The sequence below is a fragment of the Protopterus annectens genome, chromosome 4.part1 (genome assembly GCF_019279795.1).
Source record: "Protopterus annectens isolate FY-2018-M chromosome 4.part1, PAN1.0, whole genome shotgun sequence".
NCBI classification, from domain to species: Eukaryota; Metazoa; Chordata; order Ceratodontiformes; family Protopteridae; genus Protopterus; species Protopterus annectens.
In genome coordinates this window covers 745,052,475-745,079,556 of record NC_056734.1, presented here as the reverse complement: position 1 = coordinate 745,079,556, position 27,082 = coordinate 745,052,475, and the positions used below count along the sequence as shown (strand labels likewise).

At 43.4% G+C, this 27,082-nt stretch overlaps 1 protein-coding gene across 1 annotated transcript in view; it reads right to left on the bottom strand.

Moving 5' to 3' along the window:
* Window positions 1–25,326, bottom strand: part of LOC122801285 (vomeronasal type-2 receptor 26-like) — a 47,786-nt gene extending 22,460 nt beyond the window's left edge. Inside the window, exon 1 of the mRNA XM_044070833.1 lies at window positions 25,242–25,326. Coding sequence (XP_043926768.1) covers window positions 25,242–25,326 — 85 coding nt within the window. The remainder of the gene's footprint in view (window positions 1–25,241) is intronic.
* Between the last annotated feature and the right edge of the window lie 1,756 nt (window positions 25,327–27,082).

Here is a 27,082-nt window from a genome sequence, read left to right as displayed (position 1 = left end):
TCAGGTTACTGGCTAAGGCTCTTTCCAGCCCTATAGTGCCTTTTTTAGGCAAATTTCAATGGACAAAACTACCACCGTAACAGGTACAAGCATGCAAAATCTGAAGGTAATGCTACTCAATGCTAGAAGTCTAAACCTCAAAATGCACTCTCTCGAGGCACTCCAAAAATGGAGAACATCTGTATCTTTGCAGTAACTGAGACCTGGTTCAAGGCTCCAGAGAACACCCCTGCAATACCAGGCTACAACACTTACCACACTTTTCGGCCACCAAACCAGGATTGCAACACTAAAGGTGGAGGAGTATCCATATTCACCAAGGATATTCACACCACCAGGTTAGTTGCCCAACACAATGCGTCTGAAATTCTCCAAGTGCAACTAACACTAGGTAAGACTGCAATCCAAATTGTAGCTTTCTACAGATCCCCCACCATGCCCCAAGATTATCACTACACCTTTCTAAACATACTGGAAAATATTAATATACAGACAAACACCCTAATACTGGGTGATTTCAACTACCCTGCCATTAACTGGGAAAACTAGTCATGTACCAACACCTTTGCCCAATGGTTCTTGGAATTCATAAATTACAATGCCCTGGATCAACTAATCTATAGTACTACCAGGGGCTCCAATATCCTAGACCTAGTCATTACCAACATGGGAAATCGATGCTCCACACCTATGGTCACTCCCTTGGTCAGGTCAGACAATAAGCTAATCCCTCTTAACATCCACATCCCACCCCCACCCCCCCAGTAAGGAAACCTCCATAAAAAAACTTCTCCAAAGCCAACATCATGCCACTCCAGTCAGAAGTTACAAACTTCATGACACCCATGCAGATGGGAGCTGAAAGTTCGACTGCTGAGTCCTACACTAAGGCACTGCACAAGCACATCCACTCATGCATGAATCGTGCCAACCCAAATAGAACCAAGATGCTCTCCTCCAAAAAAAGGAAGCCAATCTGGTGGTCCCCTGCCATAAACAATCTTTACAACAAAAGGAAGAAACTGTTGCAGAAAAGAGGAAAATCCCAGGATGCAAAAAACTCCCTTACCAGTCTCAGTAAGAAGCTGAGATCCCTCATAAAACCCTCCAAAGCTAGTTATGAAAATAAAATTGCCAAAGATTCCAAAGACAACCACAAGGCATTCTATAACTATGTCAAGAATCTAAATAGGAATGCTCAAATCTGCTCTGAGCTACAACAGAATGGCATTAAATATACTGATCCCAAGGATATTGCCAATATTCTGGCAGATCGATTTAATGCCAGCTTCACCCCCCTCTCACCCTTTAAATGGCCCATCTCAATACCGAAAGATTGCCAAATTCCAGTAATAATGGCCACACAGGTAAAAAATGCACTCTCCAAAGCTAAGAATACAGCATCCATGGGACCAGATGACTTCCCGGCTGCATGAACTACAAAATGAACTGGCACCTCACCTAAGTGTCATGTTTAATCATACCCTTACCTCAGGCTTTGTACCCACTGAGTGGCACACAGTTACAGTTATCCCACTCCACAAGGGGGGATCCACCTTGGATCCTGGCAACTACCACCCCATCAGTCTGACGAGCCTGATCTGCAAGGCCATAGAACGTATTATCATGGAACTTATAAACAAAGACATTGGCAACCTTAAAACACTGGAGCCCACCCAGTTTGGGTTCATGAAGGGCCGATCTTATCTTCTGAACCTGACTGACTTCTTCAAATCAGTCTCCAGAGCTGTGGACGAGGGTAAGGCAGTCTGCACAGCCTATCTGGACCTCGCCAAGGCCTTTGACACCATCCTCCACTCTGGAATCATAGATAAACTTACTAAGCTGGGCATTAATCCCTACATCACTCGATGGGTTGCCAAATGGCTTACTGACAGAACCCACACTGTAAAAGTAGCTGACTCCAAATCCAGCTCCAGACAAGTGACAAGTGGAGTACCTCACGGTTCAGTCCTGGGACCTCTCTTGTTTGGCATCTACTTCTCTGAAGTACAGGCCAACACTAAGGGACCCTGGCTAACAAAGTTCGCAGATGACTGCAAACTGAGATGTGCATACTCTACAAAAGGGCCTTAAAGAAACAGATGCTTGGTGCCAGAGCCATGAGCTCAAGCTCAATGCCAAGAAATGTATAGTTATCCCCTTTGGGAAAAAACATGTACCCATGAATTACTACATAGATGGCAGTACACTAAACACCGAAAGTGTGATAAGAGACTTAGGGACACAGGTGGACAGTGGTTTCACCTTCAATAACCACATCGCCACAACAGTCTTCTATGTGACACACCTCATCACTAAGAGTTTTCATCCAGAAAAAAGGAGGTCATTGTCCCACTGTACTCATCCCTCATCAGACCCATTATAGCCCCATTTGGTATGTACCTCTCAAGACATCTGCAACAACTGGAAAGGCCACAGAAATTTCTCACTAAAAGAATCACAGGCTTAAAGCAGATGCCCTTTGCTGACCACCTTAAAAAACTCAAGATATACTCTGTTGCATAACATCTACTCCAAGGTGGTCTCTGCTTAACATACAAGGCTATGTCAAACCAAAAGCTGTTGGACATGCTACACTTAAAGAAATCCCAATCCCTCAGAGTCACACACTCCAGGGATCTAAACCTTGTCATCACAATAAACAAAACATGCTGGAGGGATAGGTTTCTGACCCAGAGACTCCCCAGACTCTGGACTAGACTGCCCATACATGTCAAGCAGAGCGCCTCTTTGGCCCTCTTCAAAAGGAACCTTGATGATTGGATGGTTGAAAGGAAATTCACCCCGGGGATCACATCAGTCACCCTGCTAGACAGGGGACCAGGGAAGTAAAAAGTGTGGGAAGAAATAGCCAGGGAATTGTTATGGCTAGGCTTATATAGGCCCTAGGGCCGATAGCCTAGTACCAACCTAAGAACCTATAAACCTATGTCTGGCGGTGGGTCCATGTATATCAGGCACATGTACACAGTCCATAAACATCTGTGTACTCCAGATGTTGGACACCTATGAGGGGGATAACCTACACCACATTTGCATTGCTCTCAGTAATTGTGTAGCACAGATGTTGCTGGAATCTCCACATACACTTCTGGTACCACTCAGCTATTTGTCAGATGGTGGCTGTATGATATGATACTGGAACATTGCCCATAGGGGACACACTACAGTAGATGGCAGCAATGGGTGTGGACACATAACAACACAGTCTGTCACAGCACACAGGCCATAACTGATATACCTAGGATCATATGAGTTTACTAATCTATTGGCCCTTACACCCTCATAAGCCTAGTCCAGATGTTAGCCCATGTGTATGCAAGTCAGTACCTGACGCCCCAGTCCAACAAGGACACAGGTAGTATCCCAAGGGTGTATGTGCTGTTAACCATCCAGTTATCCAGGTTTCACTTATAAAGGAATTAATAGCTACCCTGCCTGATGTGGACAGGGTGACCATTCCACAGTAGGGTGAGTGTGTAGGACACACATCTGAACCACCAGCAAGCCATTGTTGATGTCACACACCAGGTTGAGAGAGTGTGTGTGGGTTAATAGAGTGGAGCTTGAGTTGCACTTGTGTAGCAGTCCCAGCAATGTGGAGTCTGTGATTGCCTTGCATGCCAGACAGAGGTCACCTCTGAGGAGTATGTATGAAATTGGGTACAGGGATGGGCTTATAGCCTATCTGTGTATGGTACATGTTTGAGGCCCTGGTATTCCCTGATTGGGAACCTCTGTGATGTCTCCTGCTGCTGCATGTGCTGTGCAAGGTGAATGACGAACAGAGCATTATACTTAATAATGGGCCTTATTGAGGGGAATACAGGGATGTTTTGACCCCCACATCCCTGAATGACACACCTTTTTGTATGATGTGGGCCATGTAGAAGGTTTACCTTACAACGGAAGCAGCATGGTGGTCAAATGTCATGTCGCCATCAACCTGTGTGCACAGATCCCTCACAACTGATTGTGTGCCTAGGATGTTGTTAGTACTGTGATATGTGGGGATGTCACTCTCCCCAAAGGGGTTGACACTGTATTTCCTGGTATGCAGCCTGAGGCCATGCTTTTGGCACCAGTCATGTGTTTGTGTGAGACCCTCCTAGGCAGATGACTACATCACTAGGGAATCTGGTGACAGCACACAGCATTCAGTTATCTGCAAACATGGTCAGCCATAGCCCAATGGCTGTGCCCTGCACCTCAGAAGTGTACAACACACATAAGAGAGGCCCAAACACAGGACACCAGGTTACTCCGCTAGTTATGGGTCAACCACTTGAGGTGGATTCCCCTATGTGGATTAGGTGGGTCATATCAGCGTGCCAGTGTGCTACCACTCTGGTAACATATGGGTGATGCCTACTTGGGAGCATATATCTATTATAGCCAAGTGGGTTATACTGTCAAAGTCTTTGTCCAGGTCAAGGAAGGCAGTGTGCATGATCACCCCCCCCCCCATCCATGTTTTTGGTGACTGTGTCAAAGAGGTCAACTGATTGTAACAGACATGATCCCTGCCTTGACAAAGCTTAATTGTGTGTGATGGAGAGTGTGGAGGTTGCCAATATCCTTGTTAATGAGTTTCACTGTAGACTGTGCTATGGCCTTACAGATCAGCCTAGTTAGGCTGATGGGACTATAATGTGCCAGATTGGTGGACGCCCCACCTTAGTGTAAAGGATTTACAGTGGTTGTCCTTCACTCAGCTGGGACAAAGGTGGTGGACAGGACTTGTTTGAAAACAGTGCCTTATGGTGTTGCAAGGTCACGCTTGGGGTTATGTAGAGTGCATCCTGTGATGTGACAGGCTCCCATGGCAGCTGTATACCATGACTTTCAGATGGCAGTGCTGACCTGTTCCCTATATATAGAAGAAGGGGGCAGGTACTGGTAAAATCCTGATGTACTGATGGGGTAATAGGGGGTGAAGCCTACACTGACTCTGTCAGGCATCAGGTATGCTATACCTACAGCACTGGTATAGGTGGTGTCCTTGACCATCACAACTGAGCAGATCCAAGTGCTTACTCTGATGTTGCGGGCATATGTGCAGAAGGGGAGATAATTGTCTGTAGTGGATGCCGACAATGTGGGCTCTGCAGGTTTCCAGGAGTGATCCCATTTGTTTGTTCTTAGGTTCATAGGTAGATACTAGACTATCGGCCCTGGGGCCTACACAAGCCCAGCCAAAAAGGTACCCTGGCTTTTGCCACCCAAGAAAATTATTTTCGTGTGCCACTGTCAAGCAGAGCCACAGAGGTGATCCCCAGGGTGAATTTCCCATTTCCCATCCAATCATCAAGATTTTTCTTGAAGAGTGCTAATGAGGAGCTTTGTTTGATATAGATAGGTAGTTTGTTCCAGAGTATGGGAAGTCTCTGGGACAGGAATCTATCCCTTGAGCATGTTCTGTTTATTGTGGTGACAAGGTTTAGGTCCGTAGAGCATGTATCTCGGAGGGATTGTGATTTCTTTAAGTGGAGCATGTCCAACAGCTCTGGGTTTGACATAGCTTTGTATGTTAGGCAGAGATCACCTCTGAATAGGCGATATGCGACGGAGTAAAGGTGGACTTTTTTGAGACAGTCTGCGTAGGGCATCTGTTTGAGGCTGGTAATCCTCTTTGTGAGGTATTTCTGCGGCCTTTCCAGATGTTGTAGATGTCTTGTGAGGTACATACCAAAAGGGGCGTTGTACTCTATAATGGGTCTAATGAGTGATGAGTAGAAGGGAACAATTACCTCTTTTTTTCTAGATAAGCAACCTTTTGTGATGAGGTGTGCCATGTGGAAGGATTTCCTGACTACTGTGGCGATGCAATTATCAAAGGAAAGAATACTGCCCACCTGTGTCCCAGGGTCTCTTATCACACTTTTGGTATTAAGTATACTATGCCTATGTTGTAGTTCATGGGTACAGAGTGTTTACCAAAGGGGATGACAATGCACTTTTTGGCATTGAGCATGAGGCCATGGCTTTGACACCAGGCAACTGTCTCAGTGAGGCCCTTTTGTAGGATGTCCACATCGTTAGGAGTTTCAATTATGGCTCCTAGTTTGCAGTCATCTGCAAACTTCATTAGTCAAAGACCTTCTGTGTTAGCCTGTACTTCAGAGAAGTAGATACCAAACAGGAGAGGACCTAGGACTGAACCCTGTAGTACTCCACTTGTCACTGGTCTGAAATCGGATTTGGAGTCTGCTACGTTCACAGTGTGGGTTCTCTCAGTGAGCCAGTTGGCAACCCATCTTGTGACATAGCTATTTATACCTAGTTAAGTGAGTTTATCTATAATTCCAGAGTGGGGGATGGTGTCGAAAGCCTTGGCAAGATCTAGATAGGCTGTGTGGACCACCTTACCCTTGTCTACAGCTTTGGTGACTGCTTCAAAGAAGTCTATCAGGTTGAGACATTGCTCCAAAATGAGCACCTGCTCCTACTTTGTTTCAGGCAACAGTATGTCATCCTGTTATAGACACTGTTTATTACAGATATCCTCCAGACAGGTTTATGTATCCTTGCAGAGTATGATGTAATCATGTCGGGTATACCTGACTCCATGCATCTATACAAATGCATGTATAGCACTTGTGTGTATGTGTGGATATTGGTGCCAGTTTCTACAGAGGTGTGGGGGGCTGCAAATCTGTGTATACCACCCCCAGGAGGCTGTGTTCCACTTTGAAGTCATATGCATGTCTGACCCTAGCTAGATGGTAATTGTGGGAGATGGTGACTGCAAATGTGACAGCATGATGGTTGCTTTGACACAGAGGATGACGTAGGGATGCTGCAGTGGTTACCTGTTTTGTGTAATATCAACTCCAACACACCTTCACCTCATGTGTGGGTAGTACCTAGCTGCAGTGAGGTGTTTGTAATTCCACTGTTGATGGCTCTCTAGCCATTTGCATGCTGGCATGGGTATATCATCTGGTGTATATTTGGGTCATTCAAGTAACCCAGGATCAGGGTACAGACCCAAATCCTAATACAGTTGATCGGATGATGTCCATATAGGCAGAATGGGCTTCCTGGTCACATGTGGGGGCTGGTAGCTAGCTATGATTTGAGTAGGTGTGTTGGCAATGGTGAATTGCCCCTGCAGTCTCCCCTGTGCATCTTACTTCCTGTACCGCAAGAAGGTGTGTATGTGTTTCATATATACTGAAGCCCTATGTCCCATGGCATTACTGTCCAAAATTGGGGGTCCGAGTATATGATAGGATGGTTGAGCAGGTAAGGATGGGGTGCTCTCTGCAGCTTTGAACCATGTGTCTGTGACTGCACAGATGTCAGCATTTCCCAGGGTTAAGAATGCTTGCAATGAGGGCAGCATCATGTGTAGACTAGTAGCATTTAGCAGCATGGCCTTCAATTTGTGCTGTACTGACAGTTGTATATTGGTAGTGATAACCTCACCGTTTTTCCTAATGAAGGCACTATAGGGGTGGCGAGAACCATTGTCAGATGCCTGAAGGCCAGTTGAGACAGATGGAGTCCATCTGTAGCAAAGCATCGTGGTCTGTAGACAATATCATCCCAGACTCACAGGTACTGAAACCCCCTGGAATATCACAGGATAAAAGGCCACATGTTAAGGTAAATAATTTCCTGAATGTATTGTAGCATCAGTCTGGATGACAGCGGAATGCTGCATAAGGCTAGGGACATACCTGTCTGGGACACATAATCAATGTTCTCAGGGATGCACAGCTCAGGTGAGGCACACCAACATGGACTGTGGCAGACTCATGACAGTACCTGTTGCTGAGAGACAGCAGTGCATATGTGATATGGTGAATTCTGTCACCTGACCCACAAGTAAATGTGACCATCCACATATGCAGCCTGGTGAGAGACACACCAGTATGTCTCCCAATGGAGTCTCTCCTATGTGTAATATGTTTGATATGTAGTGATGCCTTTGTGGCTGTGGGACACAGGTGTGTGGCTGTGTGTAGTATGTGCTGTGTAGGGCTGTGATGTTCTTGTGTGGCTTTGCCTCAGAGGTCTCCTTTGTTTGTGTATGTTTATGTTGAGGACCTCTGCCTATGTGGGCGTCTGTTGTGTAGGTGTGGGTGGTGTGTGAGGTGCACTGATTGTGTTTACAACCTGTTCAGTGACAGATATCAGGGGCTGACAGGGAGAGAGCATGGACTGTCGGTTACTAATGTCATTGCATCACTCACACAGTGTATTCCTTGGTGGTGTTTGTATATGGTTGTCCATCTGTGTACATGAGACAGGTACTACACTGTGCCTGGATACCCATATCAACTGGACTGGCAAGGGAAACTGTAGGACATTGTCCAGCCATATATTCCAGAATCTGATGGGAGGAAGGCCAGGGAGACCTAAGAGGTGGGCCTACAGCCCAGGTGCTTACTACAATGGTAGAAGGCTGACACCACTGCATACAATGTAGATAGGCTATGAACAAGCAGAAATAGGTGCAACAGGAAAGTGCATTTGAACTCCTTATAGGACATGCAGCAAGTGGCACGAAACATCAAGATCCGGAAGGCAATGCATGATGTATTGCCACTATGTTGCTGATAGCCACATACATACTGTGGTGATAGATGGAGGGGTATGATGTGAGAGTTAATGGTGGTTAGTGCTGGCAAATGTGGATGTGCAGGGTCTGTACATAATGGAGAACAATGTATGTGGTCCTGGGATGTGTTCCCCTCTTCTTGTATTTCAGGAGGGATGTATCACCATAGGAACCTACCATTTTCAGAAGCAGAGAATGCCACCATAATTGATGGCCTGAGACTCTATTACTACGTTCTGTTGTCAAGGACTCACCATAATCATCAACAATCTGCTGCACTGTGGGCAGACCTCATGACATTGGTGAATCATGTCGTCCAACAGGACAGGAGATATAAGCAGGACGACACTGAGCCACAGATATGATAAATAATGCATGGCAAAGGGCCGGAGCTGTGGCCAGGGACCATGCTGGCACTGGTGGAGGGCCTGCAACACAACAACCACTTTTGGCCAAAGAGGAGTACCTGGCAATTCTGGGTTTGGCCACCAGCTCACAAGAATTATGGTGTAGAGATGGGTGGCACAACATGCACAGCCAAGGAGCATGCAGGTAAGCCTTCTATCATCATCACTTTAATACTGTAGGATTCAGAGTGGCAGCTTCTGCATACCTGTACACATGTGTCAGATCAGTCTGCATTTGTGTGTGTGTGTGTGTGTGTGGTGTTGTAATGCACACATGTGCACACATATTGTGAATGTCAACAATGCGGGGAGTATCACAGTTTGTATTGTACATGTTGATATATGCACATATTATCCTGTACCAATGCCACATTTGTGTCTGCTGACAATACCACTCGCCTACAAATCCATAGGTACCTCTTGTGTGGCCGGGGTCCATCATCCTGTAGCCAGTGAGTGTGGAACTGTTTTGTTATGGCTCATCTATAACCTAGGCATGTTAAGGGCTGCCATTTTGCCATGGACCCAACTGTTAAGCTTAGCCATATTGCAATACTTGCATGTTTGCTAGTGGAGGGGTTCTCTGCACTGCATTACATCTGTAATCACAGTAGCATATTTGCAGGATCTGTGAGATATTAGCACATATTTTTGTGAAGGTCTAGGTCTGCTATAAAGGGGGGGCATTACTATTGTGGAAACAGGTGCACTGTGTTTTAGGTGAAGGCCCATCACATACACTGACATGTCAGTTATTTCACATTTGTATAGTACTAGCAACATTAACTCAACAAAGCTGCAATGCATGTTGTTAAGGGCGTGTCTTGTGTGTGTCTTTTGTGATCTGCTTCTGTGTTGTGCATGGCATCAGTCATAAGATGTGGTCTGTATAATGCATTTGTGGAACCTCATCGGTGTGTGTGTGTGTGTGTGTGTGTGTGTGTGTGTGTGTGTGTGTGTGTGTGTGTGTGTGTATCAGCAGACATTATAGTGCAGGAATTAATGTAGTCATGTTGTCTTCCCCTCACAGGTGACCACGCGGGTTAGAGTGTGTCCCCCTCACAACCTCATGTCAGTGTCTCATCAGACTCTGATGATGATGGCAGCCATAGTGAGGCACAGATGGGGATGTTGGGGGCTGAATCTGTTCCACGGGTTGACATCCCACTTCCTCCCCCAATGTCCCTGGACACAGTCAGTATGCCCACACATACCCAGTCCCCAGCAGCCACAGATATTGGACAGTCAAAGGGTATTGGCATTGAATAAGAGAGTGTGGCAACTATGGCATCTGTGACTGCAGACACTAACAATAGCTAGAGACCTGGCAAGGTCTTACACAGGCAGATTGACAGGGATACTCGAAGGAGGACTGCTGCCCATCCAGCACCTGTCAGAGGTGTCACAACATGTGTCACCTAATGCATGTTTCAGTCCTTCCTGCAGGCACAGGCATGTTCTGAACACAACACCAAATGGATGCTACATTGCCTGGCATGCATGACTCGATCTATGGCACTGGTGATGCTTTGAATCATTTCGCTGATGTAGTGGTTAGATGGTGGGGGTGAGACATTGTCAGTCCTTAACTGTGCAATGTCTGTGCTTGAAAATGTGGTGGGAGTAATGTGTCAGACATGTGGACATAGGTCAGCAACAACATTGACTGAGATCCCAATGTGGTCATGCACAGTCACACTCCTGTAGTGTAAGTACCACCAGCACTATCGAATGAAGGGTGCTGTTCACACCATAAAGTGGCAGGCCATGGGCACGTGGCCCTGGGTGGTCCAGTGAGGGGCACAGACCCAACAGACACTGGTCACTGTCAGCAAGTAGTACCACCTCTGGCCCTGTGCATGGTAGTGCCAGTGCCACTCATGGTGGAACCAGTTTCTGTGTCCGTGGCCAGAGATGGTGAACTGTACATTCTGCCATGTATGGTTCACAGCTGTCCAACATAGCCTTGTGTAGGGCTGGCACATGGATTGACTGTGTACATGCACACACTCACACATCACTGCCACATGCACATCACCACCAGACACACACAGCTCCTCTCCATGGCCCAGCTGACCAGCACCCCTCAACACGCACACACACACACACGCACACACGCACACACACACACACACACACACACACACACACACACACACACACACACAATGTCAACTGTGTGGCACAGTCTAGGCCTTTGGCAATCCCACACCACACCCTGTGCATGTGATGATACCTATGTCACATGTCTGTCATCCATACCACTGATGCAGGAATATGCTAATATGTGTCTGATGCACAGGGTGAATATACTATATTTAATGACAGTTTGTAGTTCAGTAGTGTTATGCCCTGTAAGGTGCAGTCTGCTAGCATGTTTCATGCGAACACATCAAAGTGTATGTACCTTTGTTCCTTGATGCTGACTGACTGTTGTCTCCCAGACCTGTTTCTGTTTCTGTTCCAAGTGCCTGTGTGTCGATGCCGTGGGGAACTGCTGCCAATAAAGCAGCTCAGGATGGCATAGTGGCAATGCAGAAATGTGACATTGCCAAGGTACAGCTGTATATGTGTATGGTTACCTATATGCATATTGGTAGAACAGTGTGTGAGAGACAATGGGGGCAGACAGTGTAATCTTGCATGCATACCCCTTGACACAGCATGCTACTCTTGATACATGTCACCTGGGAGTTCAGTAGGATCATAGGTTCATAGGATCATGGAAGGTTACTAGAGTAATGGCCCTGGGTCCCTTACAAGCCTAGTTATTACTTTATCCCTGACAGAAGCACCGGTTAGCACCTGTTGCCCCTGTCCTTGAGGGACACAGGTGTGACCCTGGGACAGATTTGTGGATCGCCATCCATTCGTCACGGATGGACTTGATGAGGGTATGCATGGTACTCTTTTTGACATGTATGGGAAGTGCATTCCTGAGACAGGGCAACCTCTGGGAGACAAACCTGTGTCTTCAGCAGCTTTTGTTGATGTTGCATATCAGATTCAGGCCTGTCGTGCTGGTAATGGATGAGGAGTTAGATTAACATATATGGGCCAGCTTTTAAAGGCAAGGCCCAACGTTACCATCTAGGCATGCCATAGCTCACCTCTGGGCAACCTGGCTGATACCGAGTGGGGCACTATTGATTTAAGGCTGTCTGCATGGAACAGGTGTTGGAGGCCACGGATTACCTTTGTGGGTATTACCATGGCCTTTACAGTTGCTTCAGATATCTGGATAGGTACAAACCAAATGGGCCATGGTAATAAATTATTGTTGTACTGACTGATCTTTAAAAGGGAGGGCTAATGGACTATCTTTATTGTTATTTTTTATGTCCCTGACATGTTCCTGAATCCTAACTTTAAACATCCTTTTAGTCTCCCCCACATAAAACTTATCACAGGGGCATCTAAGAATATAAACAACATTAACAGTATTGCATGAAAAGCTTTGATTTGGATAACATTTAAAGCCATTAATGCTTGAAAAACTATTAACAACAATTGGACAGATAGAGCAAGTTCCACAGGGGAATATAGATTTCTTAGAAAAACTTAACTTATTAATTTTCACATCAGGAACTTTAAATTTACTATGGACTATTAAATCATCAATACACCTTCCCTTTTCATAAGAAATGAGGGTCTTTTCCTGAATAACTTTGGCTAAAATGTCATCCCTAAATAACATAGGCCAAAAATACTGTATAACCTTTTTAATTCTATTAAATGGTATATTGTAAGGAAAAATTGATTTAGGCCTTATTCTTTGGTTAGGTCTTATTTATGAAGAAATACGGTATGTACTTATCCCATGCACCATGGAGTTTATGCGTTTGGAGAGTGTCCTCTACTGCTGTTTAGGTGGATGACATCAGCAGCTGCTGACAGGGATGCCACTGTTGTGGAGGACACTAGTTACAGGGCCATAAATGAGTGATCATTGCACAGACATAAGCCTGTTGGGCATGTGTATTCTGCTGCATGTGGACTGTACACACACACACACACACACACACACACACACACACACACACACACACACACACACACACACACACACAGTATCTGATGTGAGATTGGAACCCCAACCTTCCTGCTACTACAGACTACAGCTCACCATACAAATTGCATGTGCAACTGGTTACAATTTCTGTACAAGTGGCTTCAGCAGTACATCACTCTATGCCTTTCTGGGTCTTCTCTCTCTCTCTCTCTCTCTCTCCCCCTCTCTGTATATGATGTACACACACACATATATATATATATATATATATATATATATATATATATATATATATATATATATATATGTATATATATATATATATACATGTATATATATATATATATATATATATATATATATATATATATATATATGTGTGTGTGTGTATGTCACCTATATATATTTGTATGTATATACAACTGTACAGATCCAGATATATCTTATATGTGCCACATACTGATAAATAAGGGTAATCATGTCTGATAGGGATAGGGGGAGACAGTTAGGTGTACATAGCTGTCTGTATGCACAGAGATGTATAGATATCTCCATTGTATAGTCAGATGAGGGTTCAGAGATAGGCTGAAATTAGATAGGTGTAGCAACATGGACAGAGTAGCCATCAGTATTTACAATGGGACACCAGGCAGACATCAGATATGAGCTGCAATTAGCTAAGCCTAGACTATTCAAAGTGGATCCAGTATCTGTCTGCCTGGGACAACATGATCGACAGATCACGATGTTTTGCCAGAGATAGTCTGCACTTGTCGCTCCTGGGATTCAGGTTACTGGCTAAGCTCTTGCCACCCCTATAGTGCCTTTTTTAGGCAAAGTTCAGAGCGAAAAAACACCGCTGTAACAGGTACAAGCATGCAAAATCTGAAGGTAATGCTACTCAATGCTAGAAGTCTAAACCTCAAAATGCACTCTCTCAAGGCACTCCTAAAAATGGAGAACATCAATATCTGTGCAGTAACTGAGACCTGGTTCAAGGCTCCAGACAACACCCCTGCAATACCAGGCTACAACTCTTACCACACTTTTCGGCCACCAAACCAGGACCAAAACACTAAAGGTGGAGGAGTGTCCATATTCACCAAGGAATTCGCAACACCAGGCTAGTTGCCCAACACAATGTATCTGAAATTCACCAAGTGCAACTAACACTAGGTAAGACTGCAATCCAAATTGTAACTTGCTACAGATCTTCCACCATGCCCCAGGATTCTCACTACACCTTTCTAAACATACTGGAAAATATTAAGATACAACCAAATACTGTAATACTGGGTGATATCATCTACCCTGCCATTAACTGGGAAAACTACTCATGTACCAACACCTTTGCCCAACGGTTCTTGGAATTCATAAGTTCCAATGCCCTGGATCAACTAATCCTTAGTCCCACCAGGGGCTTCAATGTCCTAGACCTGGTTATTACCAACATAGGAAATTGATGCTCCACACCTATGGTCACCCCCTCATTGGTCAGGTCTTACAATAAGCTAATCACCCTTGACATCCACATCCCACCCCCACCCCCAGTAAGGAAACCTCCGTAGAAAAAACTTCTCCATAGCCAAATTCATGCTATTCAAGCCAGAAGTGACAAACTTCATACACACAAACATACATACGTACATACATACAAATGTTTCAAGCATGGGCATTAAAGCCCTTCTAGCTTGCCAATATGCCAAAACACTTCATGACACCCATGCAGATGGGAACTGAAAGTTCGACTGCTGAATCCTACATTAAGGCACTGTACGAGCACATACACTCATGCATGAATCATGCCATCCCCAATAGAACCAAGATGCTCTCCTCCAAAAAAAGAAAGCCAATCTGGTGGTCACTTGCCATAAACAAACTTTACAACAAAAGGAAGAAACTGTTGCAGAAAAGAGGAAAATCCTAGGATACAAAAAATTCCCTTACAAGCCTCAGTAAGAACCTGAGATCCCTCATAAAATCCTCCAAAGCTAGTTATGAAAATAAAATTGCCAATGATTCCAAGGACAACCACAAGGCATTCTATAGCTATCTCAAGAATCTAAATGGCAATGCTCAGATCTGCTCTGAGCTACAACAGAATGGCATTAAATATACTGATCCTAAGGATATTGCCAATATCCTGGCAGATTGATTCAGTGCAAACTTCACCCCCTCTCACCCCAAATTCTTGTAATAATGGCCACACAGGTAAAAAATTGCACTCTCCTAAGCTAAAAATACAGCATCCATGGGACCAGATGACATCCCAGACTGTGTACTACATGAACTACAAAATGAACTGGCACCTCACCTAAGTGTCATGTTTAATCATAGCCTCACCTCAGGCTTCATGCCCAGTGAGTGGTGCACAGCTACAGTTATACCACTCCACAAGGGGGGATCCAGCTTGGATCCCAGGAACTACTGCACCATCAGTCTGATGAGCCATCTGCAAGGCCATGGAACGTATTATCATGGAATTTATAAACAAAGACATTGGCAACCTTCAAACACTGGACGCCACACAGTTTGGGTTCATGAAGGGCCAATCGTGTCTCCTGAACCTGATTAACTTCTTCAAATCAGTCTCCAGAGCTGTGGACAAGGGTAAGGTGGTCCACACAGCCTATCTGGACCTCACCAAGGCCTTTGACACCATCCCCCACTCTAGAATCATAGATAAACTTACTAAGCTGGGCATTAATCCCTACATCACTCGATGGGTTGCCAACTGGCTTACTGACAGAACCCACACTGTAAAAGCAGCCGACTCCAAATCCATCTCCAGGCAAGTGTCAAGTGGAGTACCTCAGGGTTCAGTCCTGGGACTGCTTTTGTTTGGCATCTAATTCTCTGAAGTACAGGCCAACACTAAGGGGAGTCTGGCTAACAAAGTTTGCAGATGACTGCAAACTGGGAGTCATTATTGAATCCCCAAATTATGTGGATATTCTACAAAAGGGCCTTACAGAAACAGATGCTTGGTGCCAGAACCATGGGCTCAAGATCAATGCCAAAAAATGCATAGTTATCCTCTTTTAGAAAAAACATGTATCCATGAATTATCACATAGGTGGCAGTACACTAAACACTGAAAGTGTGATAAGAGACTTAGGGACACAGGTGGACAGTGGTCTCACCTTTGATAACCACATCATCACAACAGTCAGGAAATCCTTCTATGTGGCACACCTTAGCACTAAGGGCTTTTCATCCAGGAAAAAAGGAGGTCATTGTCTTACTGTACTCATCCCTCATTAGACCCATTATAGAATCCAATTTGGAATGTACCTCTCAAGACATCTGCAACAACTGGAAAGGCCGCAGAAATACCTCACTAAAAGAATCACAGGCTTAAAGCAGATGCCCTATGCTGACCGTCTAATAAAACTCCACCTATACTCTGTCACATATTGTCTACTCAGAGGCAATCTCTGCTTAACATACAAGGCCATGTCAAACCCAGAGCTGTTGGACATGCTACACTTAAAGAAATCCCAATCCCTAAGAGGCACATGCTCCAGGGATCTAAACCTTGTCATCACAATGAACAAAACATGCTGGAGGAATAGGTTTCTGACCCAGAGACTCCCCAGACTCTGGAATAGACTGCCAAGACTGTCATGTCAAGCAGACCGCTTCTTTGGCCCTCTGAAAAAGTAACCCTGACGGCTGGATGGGAGATAGGAAATTCACCCTGGGGATCACGTCAGCCGCCTTGCTAGACAGAGGTCCAGGGAAGTAAATACTGTGGGTAGAAATAGCCAGGGAATTGTTATGGTTAGGCTTGTATAGGCCCTAGGACCAACAGCCTAGTACAAACGTATGACCCTATGAACCTAAGTGTAGGAGCATGCCCAGTGTGACAATCAGAACTTACAATGGGACTCCAGGCCAGACCTACCTGTAGTCCAGTTTGGGATTTTGTGTGCTACAGCCAATTGTCTGCTGAATCTGATTAAACAGTCCAGCACCTCCCTGATATACTGCCTGAGGCATTTCCTGCCTGTGTGTTGTCTGTAATATCTGACTCTTATCTAGGGTGTGTAAAGAGTGTAGTAGATTACACAGGATTTTGCATAATATGTCTGGTACATTTTACATGGCACTGTGATTTTCCAGTATGTCAGTGACAGAATATTATAGATTGAACCACTGACAGACATTTGAGTTATTGACTCCATACACTGCCAGGAACCCATGCTAATGCACAAACCTTTCTATTCTGCACTTTCTACATTTGTGTAGCCAGTAGTTCCTCCTTCTCCTTATGTGTGGGACTTTCTCTGCTCCAGTTCTGGCTTTCTCCACAGTTGCTGCTCTATGTAGTTGTAGGTATGCTGTGACTGGAGTATGTGATGCAACACCACACACAGGGTTACAGATATCACACCTCTGACTGTACTTGTTTAAAAGGATGGCCAGCCTTGCACCCCATATGTCTGCTCTGGTCCTCATAGTGTTGTACTGTTAATATAAGGCTACATAGTGCCCAAACCTCTCAACCTCTTAGAGCCAGGAATCTAGACAAAGCCATATATATAAGTGGGACACAGACACAGGCACAAACATAGGGGCAAGGTTTGAATATTGCTCTTGCAAAGTTAGACAGTTGGTAGAATTCAGGTTTTGTATTAGCATGAATGTTATGATGAGTATGAAGTGTGGCTCTCAACTGCCTGTCATTATTTTCTGATGTTAACCTTTATTGACATGCCACTAGTTTGCCAGAATAATGCAATATTATGTAAAATGGATCATAAATATGAGGCAGGAATGTGGACATTCTGTGACACTCTGTACATTTGATGGGTATGATGGTGCCCACTGACTTGTTGCAAGTACTGACATAGTTACATTACAGCTTTTACATCCTCTTGCTACTCTGAGTTGTTACAACCTGCTGTTCTACTAGCCACCATCTAGGTTACTCAGAGCTGTGTACTGTCCATATCTGTGGCCACCTGTCCCTCCATTGCTTCTGGCTTTGTCCAATTTTTTTGCAGCAAAAAATAGTGACATATGGACAGTCTGTAGAACTCTTACCAAAGGTATAACTCACGTGCAAAATAGTAGGCAGAGCTAGGATCGAACCATGAGCGCCATCATCCATGGTAACATACTTAGCCCACTAAGCCACGACAGCCACCAGACAGGGCAGTTTAATTCCTGACAGTGTCGCCAACAGACAGACATAGCACATTGACCCCCGCATATTGTGGAAAAAGAAGATGTCACCAGATTGATTGGGACAGTCCTGGGATGGTGTGGTCTGCTGTTATTACCTTGCAAACATAATGTTACTGCAGTTGTATGGGAAAATGGGTGTATTGGGGGTAGGGAACTCTGGCATTGACAGTCAAGCACCTGCCCTATGATCTCACTGTTTGTAATTCCCTTGCATAGTGCTATGGGTTTTGCTGAATTGGGGCCTACTGCATATCATGGGGTGGAGAGTATGGGGCATAGAGTTCCTGTTGTCCCACATAGATGTTAGTTCTCTGCAGGTAACCCAGTAGCCCACTCTATTCCCTTGCATACATGCAGCAGGTCCATACATATGCTACCATAGTCTACTACCCCATACATTTGTTGTAAAGAAGAGGGACTTACCTTTGACTGCACCAGTTGAGATAACAGTGCTTCAGGGCTGTCTCTGTCTGATGCTTGCAGCACACAGCCAATACATGATAAGGTACAGGTTGTGTAGTGTGGCTAGCATCTTTTTATATGTATGTGAATTGGAGTGAGGTGTCAAGCCCTAGGACTCTAGGTTGTCAGTGCATGTGCTATGCATTCTCCTTTTGCCAAGACCAGGGCATACTGGACATGCCTACATCTGCCTACAGGAAGAGGCTTAGGGGGTTCCTCCTCTTTGTCCCCCTGTGGCTGTGGGAACCTTGGAACTGGTGGAGGGCTGTGCATTCCTTCCCTGTGATGTTCCTGCCACAGCTGTTCCCACAGGATCATATTGTGCAGCATGGCACATACTGTGAACATGTGTGCACATGTGGCTGGAGAGTACTGCAGTGATCCACCAGATATATCGAGGCAGTAGAACTGTGACTTCAGCAGCCCAAACACATGCTCTATGATGTTCCTGTTTTGTGCGTGTGCCTCATTATAGCATTCTTCAGTACTTGTGTTTGCATTTCTGATGGGTGTCATCATCCACAGTTCCAGTCCATAGCCAGCATTACCCAGTAAATGGCTGTAGGGGATGTCCCCCCGGGAAATGTCTGGTACAGCTGTGAGGCATGCCAGATGTGGCAGTTGTGATAGCTGCCAGGGCTGCCAGAACACACATTCATGATAATGCCCTGGGCATTGCACATGACCTGACAGTTGATGGGTGACACCCCTTTTGGTTGACGTAGACCCTACCCTCTTCACCGGGTGGTGCTTTGAAGTGCACATGAGTGCAGTCTATGGCACCCAGTACCTCAGAGTAGTGTAGACGAGATGCATATTGGTGACCCGGTCCTCAAGGGTTCAGGCTAAATATATGTGCTCACTGGCATGTGCTTGCATGGCATCCATGGTGGAGTACACTGGATGCAGATGTCTGTGAGACCCCCATTATGTCCCCAGTTGGTCTTTGAAAAGTACCTGCAACTAATATTCTAAGGGCTACACATACCTTTGTTTCCACTGGGATGGCTTCCCCTCTGTTGGCTCTGGGTCTGAGTTGAGGGTGGCAGAGCTTGGTGAGTTCTTGTAGTATGTCCCTCTCCACCCTGTAGTTCTCTCAATCTCCAGCTCATGTAACCCCTGGAAAGTCACCCTGGGCCTTAACACTCTTCACCTTCTCAGTCTGAGCCTATTGTCAGCATCAGCATCATCACTGACCTCAGCCACAAGTGCATACAGATGTAGCAGAGTAGCAGCAACCCCTAGCATTTTGTCAGTTAAACTTCCCAAGTGTAGGTAACTCCCAAATCTGCTCTGAATGTGTGGTCAGGAATACTACATGCACAAACGCCATAGATATAGCCAACCTGCTGGCAGACAAGTTCAATGAAACTTCACCCCCCCCCCCTGTCCTCTCATCAGTAAACCAGGACATCCCCAGCATCTGCCCCCCCTCTCATAACCAAGGAGGAGGTCATTAATGCCCTCACAAAGGCAAAAAATACAGCCTCCATGGAACCTGACAACATCCCTAGCTGTGTCCTACATGAATTCAGGCAAGAGCTCTCAGCACCACTAGGCACCCTATTCAACCAAAGCCTATGCAGCGGCTTCATCCCAGCAGAATGGAGGACAGCCTCTGCCATCCCTCTACACAATGGTGGAGCATCCACTGACCCAGGAACTAGCCTGATCTACAAGGCCACGGAACACATTATTATGGACCTTATAAACAAGAAGATTGGCAACCTACAAACACTTGATCTCACACAGTTTGGATTTCTCAAAGGGAGATCATGCTTGTTAAACTTGATCAACTTCTTCAAAACAGTTACCAAAGCCACAAATGAGGGCAAGACAGTGCAACTGCCTACCTTTACCTAGTCAAAGCCTTCAGCACTATTCCCCACTCAAGCATAATAGATAAACTATCCCAGCTAGGCATCAACGCATATGTTACTAGATGGGTAGCTAACTGGCTCAGTGATAGAACCCACTCAGTCAAAACAGGGGAACCCACTTCTAGTAGTAGACCTGTAACAAGTGGCATACCTCTAAGATCGGTCTTGTGCCCTCTACTGTTTGGGATATATTTTCTGAGGTGCAAGCCAAAACCAGTGGTCTGTGGCTGACCACGTTTGCAGATGACTGCAAGCTGGGTGCTGTCATAAATTCCTTTAGCGATGTGAACATCTTTCAGGAGGGCCTTAACCACACTAATGACTGGTGCCAGAAGCATGACCTCAAACTGAATGCCAAGCAATGCATCATTATCCCCTTTGGGGAAAATGGTTTCCCCACTAATTATCACATTAATAACAATGTACTAAGCATACGATCAGTTGTGAGGGAATTGGACACCTAGGTTTATAGCAACCTGACTTTTGACCACCATGTCGCTCAATTGTACAGAAGGCTTTCTACATGGCCCACCTCATAAGTAAGGGTATTTCATCCATGAACAAGGAGGTCATACCATCCCTGTACTCATCCCTTATCAGATCCATTATTGAGTACAATGCCCCCTTCAGCATGTACCTTGCCAAACACATGCAGCATTTGGACAGACCACACAGGTTCTTGAGCAGGAAAATCCAGGGTCTCAAACACCTATCCTATACAGATAGGCTAAGAGCCCTGTCCCTCTACTCAGTCTAATACAGACTGCTCAGAGATGACTTGTGCCTGGCATTCAAGGCCATCTCAGACTCATCCATGATGGATTTGCTGCATATCTGTAAGTCAAACTCCACTCATGCAACCCCCACACAAGGTCTCAAACTGGTCTGTGACATTAATAGAACTTGTTGGCAGAATAGAATTGTGTCCCAACAACTCCCCCATCTGTGGAACAGACTTCCTCTCCATGTCAAGCAGAGTACCTCACTAGCCCTCTTCAACAGGAACCTGGATGACTGGATGGGAAACAGAAAATATACCTCTGGGATCCCACTTGTGTTCCTGCTGGAAAGGAAAAACAGGTGCTGACTTTGTGGGAACATGAGTGAAATTCTTGGCTAGGCTTATAAGAGCCTCTGAGCCAAAAGCCTAGTATTGTCCTATGAACGTATGAACCTATGTATCCAAATAGTGCAGAGTATGTGGGAAAAATCAGACTGTAGGGTGTATGCATACTTTATAGTGGTGCAGCCACTTGCAGCCTGTGTGATTGGCTCATTATGCTGCATTCCATCTGACAGGTATATCATTGGGGGTTTGAAGGGGGCAGTGTCTGTTGAAGAGGGCTTATCAGTCATTTCTACCTTATTGGCTTTCCCAGGCTATATACTTTTTTTAAAATTTATTTTTTCAAATTCTTTTTTTTTTTTTATTTATTTTTTCAAATTCTTTCACTGCTAAGCACTGTTGCATGCCTCTCAAATCCTCAGCGCTAGTGTAAACAGTGCTAAGCAGTTTTGACACTCCCCAAGAATGGGCATGTTTGGCTGGGTTGTATCCGTGGGCACCGTAGCTTTTTGCAATTCAGTAACCCCAGCTCATTTACATACAGCTAATTATGTATACCCTGGATACTTCACTGCTTTAGGGCCTGTCTCGATAGCAACCACTGACACCTGCTATTCTAAGGTTCTGCATGCTGGGCATTATAATGCAATATTTTTGAAAATGTCTAATTTTTATTTTTTACACTTTTTATATTATTTATTTATTTATTTTTGGCATAATGGCATGTTTACATGTTGCTGCATGTTGGGCAAACGTGATATACATATATATTAAAATAAAAAAAAATATATATATATATATATATATATATATATATATATATATATATATATATATACATATATATATATTGTATTTATTTGCATTACTTTTTGGACTCACTGGCCAGAATTTTGGCCATTTGCATGCCTATAGTACCATAGCCACCCTTTTCTGGGGGGGCTTTTACAGCCCCTGTTTAAATTTTACAGTCCAGTACACGTTTTTTTTCCGGATACATTTCTTACACTAACACAGCACCTACACGGGTGCATTTCTGCTTATTGGATTGCAAATCAACCTCATTTGCATGGAGTTCACTAGCTTATTAGGTGATTTGCATTCAGCAGACATTTCTTTGTCCACACGGTTGTGCACTTCCCTCCACCCTGTTTATTGGATCACTCATGGCTATGTTCCATGTTGGGGCCATGCCACTGTGCCTACATGGCAAATCGCTCAGTGTAGGCTTTATTGAATTCCACCCATTGTCCCACATCCCTGTGGTATGCTTTGTCTTTCATATTGGAGTTGCAAGCTGTAAACTTGTTTAAGTATGCAGAAGCACTTCCCTGACACACAAATGCATTAATTTCCCAATCAATCCTTCATTAGTTTATGACACAATAAATTATTTTATCCTGCAGTCACTTCAGCAATCTGATCATGTATGCACAAGCACTTCCCTGACACACAAATGAATTAACTCCTCCATCAACCCCTTCATTAACATTTCCTAGTACACACAAGCACTAAAATGAAGCATTCACCCAAATGACCCCTTCAGTAACATGCCCTGTTATGGACAAGAGCTAAAATAAAACATTTTACTCAAGCGATCCCATTGGTAATATATCCAGGTATGCACAAGCAGTAAAATAAACATGTCACCCAAGTTACCCCTTCAGTAATATCTCCAGGTTTCGACAAGCACTGAACTAAACCATTTCACCAGGCAACTCTTTCAGTAATATGTGCAGGTATGCACAAGCTTTAAAATGAAACATTTCATCCAAGCAACCCCTTCTGTAGTATCTCCAGGTTTGCACAAACACTGAAATAAAACATTTCACCCATGTGACACCTTCAGAAATATGTCCAGATATCCACAAGCTCTGAAATAAGACATTTACCCAAGCCACCCCTTCAATAAAATGCCTGGGTATGAACAAGCATAAAAATAAACATTTACCCAAGCAATCTCTCTAGTAAAAATATCCAGGTATGTTGAAGCACCAACTCAGTTCTCATTGTATCTCTATATCCAACTGAAAATGGCTGCTTTCTGGCTTAACTTCAGGACAATTGACACTGTTTATATGCAAATTAGTTAATTATAGATTCATGTCTATAAATCAAACTCATGCAAGCTGTATACCCCCTTAACAGTATAGCAAATGCCCCACTATCAGTTATGGGTAAATCACATTAACCATTTCCGATAGGGGAACATGTTCAGAAAAAAGTCCTCCACATTTCCATAGTCATCCTGACAGTCCAGGATTTGCATAATGTTGTATCACTACTCTTTATAGATCTACAATGTGAATATGAGAAGCCCTGAACTATAAATACTGCCCTAAATGTCATTAAAATTTTTGGAATAAATGAAAAATAGTGACCTTCAAATGTAATGTATACAATATTTTTACTCTTTCAAGTATGAAATACCCGACAAACTATGAGACAGAAGCTTACAGGGTTATATTTGTTTAATAATAATACTAATAATAATACTAATAATAATACTAATAATAATATAATAATAATAATACTAATAATAATATAATAATAATAATAATAATATAATAATAATAATAATACTAATAATAATAATAATAATAATAATAATATAATAATAATAACAACAATAATACTAATAACAATACCAATAATAATACTAATAATAGTAATGATAATAATAATACATCAAAGGTATGTGAAAGCGCATTCCAAGGAACTGATACACTGGACTCCATAATAACCTGAGGTCGTGGTTCTCTATGAATGTAAAGTGAGACCACAACTAGTTCTTCTGGTGGGGCATCCATAAAAGGATTAACTGTATGCAACCAGATTTGCAGAATTACAAAAAAAAAAATTCCTTCCAAACTTCAGATATGGTTTAATTGATTAGCCACCTATATTCAGCAGTCATGAAAAGCAGCTGAATTATACGTGCACCTTCAATGACAGATACCAGTTATGAAGGTATTCTGTGGTAGTTTGGAAGTATAGAGGCTTTCAGCTCCTTATTTGTGAGATACCAGGTTAGCAGTTCAGCAGAACCTATCTATTGATCAACTCCAAATTCATCAATAAACCATCAATATGCTGAATTTTAATGTAAACTTTCTCCATTTCCCAGTTCCTGTGCTACCTGTACTTTGTTTATATAAGTTGTATGATGACAGTGCAGCCCTCTTCAATATCCATGGCAAAATCAAAAACTTACACTGTAAACCTATTATTATGAGGCACAGCTGCAATGACTTTGGAGCACATCAAACAATAAAAAGTCCATTTTTAGGATTGTCATAAATGATGAAAACTCTACACACAGTTAGGAAAATATTTTTTTTGAGCAAAAGATAAGTATCTGTGATATCAGTTAAGAGCAGAAGGGAGAGTGCATGTTTCAACATATAAAAACAGAATAAGAAGAAAAGGAAGTTATATCAGAGACAAGTACTAAGAACACAACTTTGTGCAAAATGTTTTACTCAGTCAACCCACTCCAGCTTTGTAAAAGCAAGCCCATTCTGTACAAGTGTTTTAATTATTTGTTCTTATCTATGCTGCGTGTACCAAGTATCCAAAACATCTTGCATAATTTCATTGAGTTCTTACTTCTTAATACGTTGCTTACCTGTTTCATTAGAGATCTCTCCCTTGGAACAAACAATACAGTCATAGCAGCAGACTGGTTCTCCCCTACGGGCAGCTTTCCTCATTCCAACAGAGCATGGCTCACTGCAGACTGAGAGTGGGATCTAATATAAAATAACCATTTTAGAATGTTCTAGTTTATCTGAGCAAACAGTAGATTGTTAGGCAGACTGTTATGTGAGAAAATGCACTTTGCTACTAATTTCCCCCTCCCTGACACAGAAGCCCTCCAGCATGAACTTACACTTACAAATGTCTGGGGAATTGAACATTGGCTTAAATTAAGTGTTAAAATGGCATCATTATCACATATGGCAGACATGATTAAAATCTGGAAGTGACCAGAAATGACTAGAAGCACTGTTTCTCTTTTCAGTGTCTTATGGCTCCATAAAGAACTATGCCTTGTCTACTGAGCAATCAAGGACCCAGGAGTCCAGGATCTTTTCTACCATAACAATTCAGATAGTACCCCAATACCAGAACAAGGGATCTAAACCTTCTTCACCAGATGAATATAACAATGTGGAGAAACTCAAGTGTTCTCTCACATCAGTAATAGACTCCCTCTGATACACTATTTTCCTTCAAATGGGAGCTGCATAATTGGATAGATATTCATAAATTCACCCCAAGTTTGACTGGCCTCGCCCTCCTTGAGAGGGGAGGTACAGTCTACTGTAAGAACCCACAAGGTGGAAAGGTCAAAGGTACTTCCTATGAATGCTATGTTGTTTGGCAAACTGGCTAGATAAGTGATGCTCTATTGTATGTTATGTTCAGAAGCCTCACACTTCCTTTGTTACTATGCTTGTTACTTTCTGCATGCTTGACTCTGTTAGTCAAACGCACAGGCCCTCTTTTACAACTCATATCTGACACCAAAATTACATGTAAAATAATCTAGACGAATCACAGGCTTTTTCTCGTAATAATACAGTATACTTAGAAAAGTGTCACAACACTGCCAAGAAATCCAAAAAGTGAGTAAAAGTAAACTTTATTTTCTTAACATTGACTCTCCTGCCTTTGTGCTGTAGAAGTCACACTCTATAAACTAATTATTCCAGAGAAGAAGCATCTAAATGTTAATGGATGCTATCTAAGACCTTTAATCAAACTGACAGTCTTAAACAAAAATCTAGCCTCACCCCTCAAAACTCAATTGCATTCAAAACTGAATTTAAAGTAACTCAGACAAATTCTATACCAGTAGAATTTCTTTGGTAAATTTTTAGTGCATTTAGATAATTGTCATACAATGTGTCATACATATGTTTTGCATTCTAAACATTTATATTTATTTATTTTATTTAGCTCTGTAACCATCAATGACATAAATTAATCTCAGTAGGCTGTACATCTGTTTAGAATCACTCCAGCTTCTCAGCATGTGGGTAACAAACTAGAAAATGAATAACATTGACTATCAAGAGAATTGTGTTGATGAGAAACAACGAAACTTAATTATAGCTATATAACACCTACATACAGTGTCATTCTAGATGCAAAATTAAACAATAACACAAAAAATGTACATGTTCATAGTAGTCATATAGTTACCTTTGAGACAATGAGCAAATAAGTGCAGCAGGGGATGCACATAGAGTGGTAATATGGTGATTAGGATTATAATTGGGAAGGAAGTTGGGGAGGGAATGCAAGCTTAACCTTTATTACTGAAGCAAGACATCGTGATTGCTTTTGAAGGTAGGCCTTTTGATGCTTCCCAGACGGAGGAAGGTTATTGATGTGTGCTAAAACATTAATGAGAGATTTCCGAGTAGCATGGGCAATTTTGGAAAAAGATAATTCATCTAT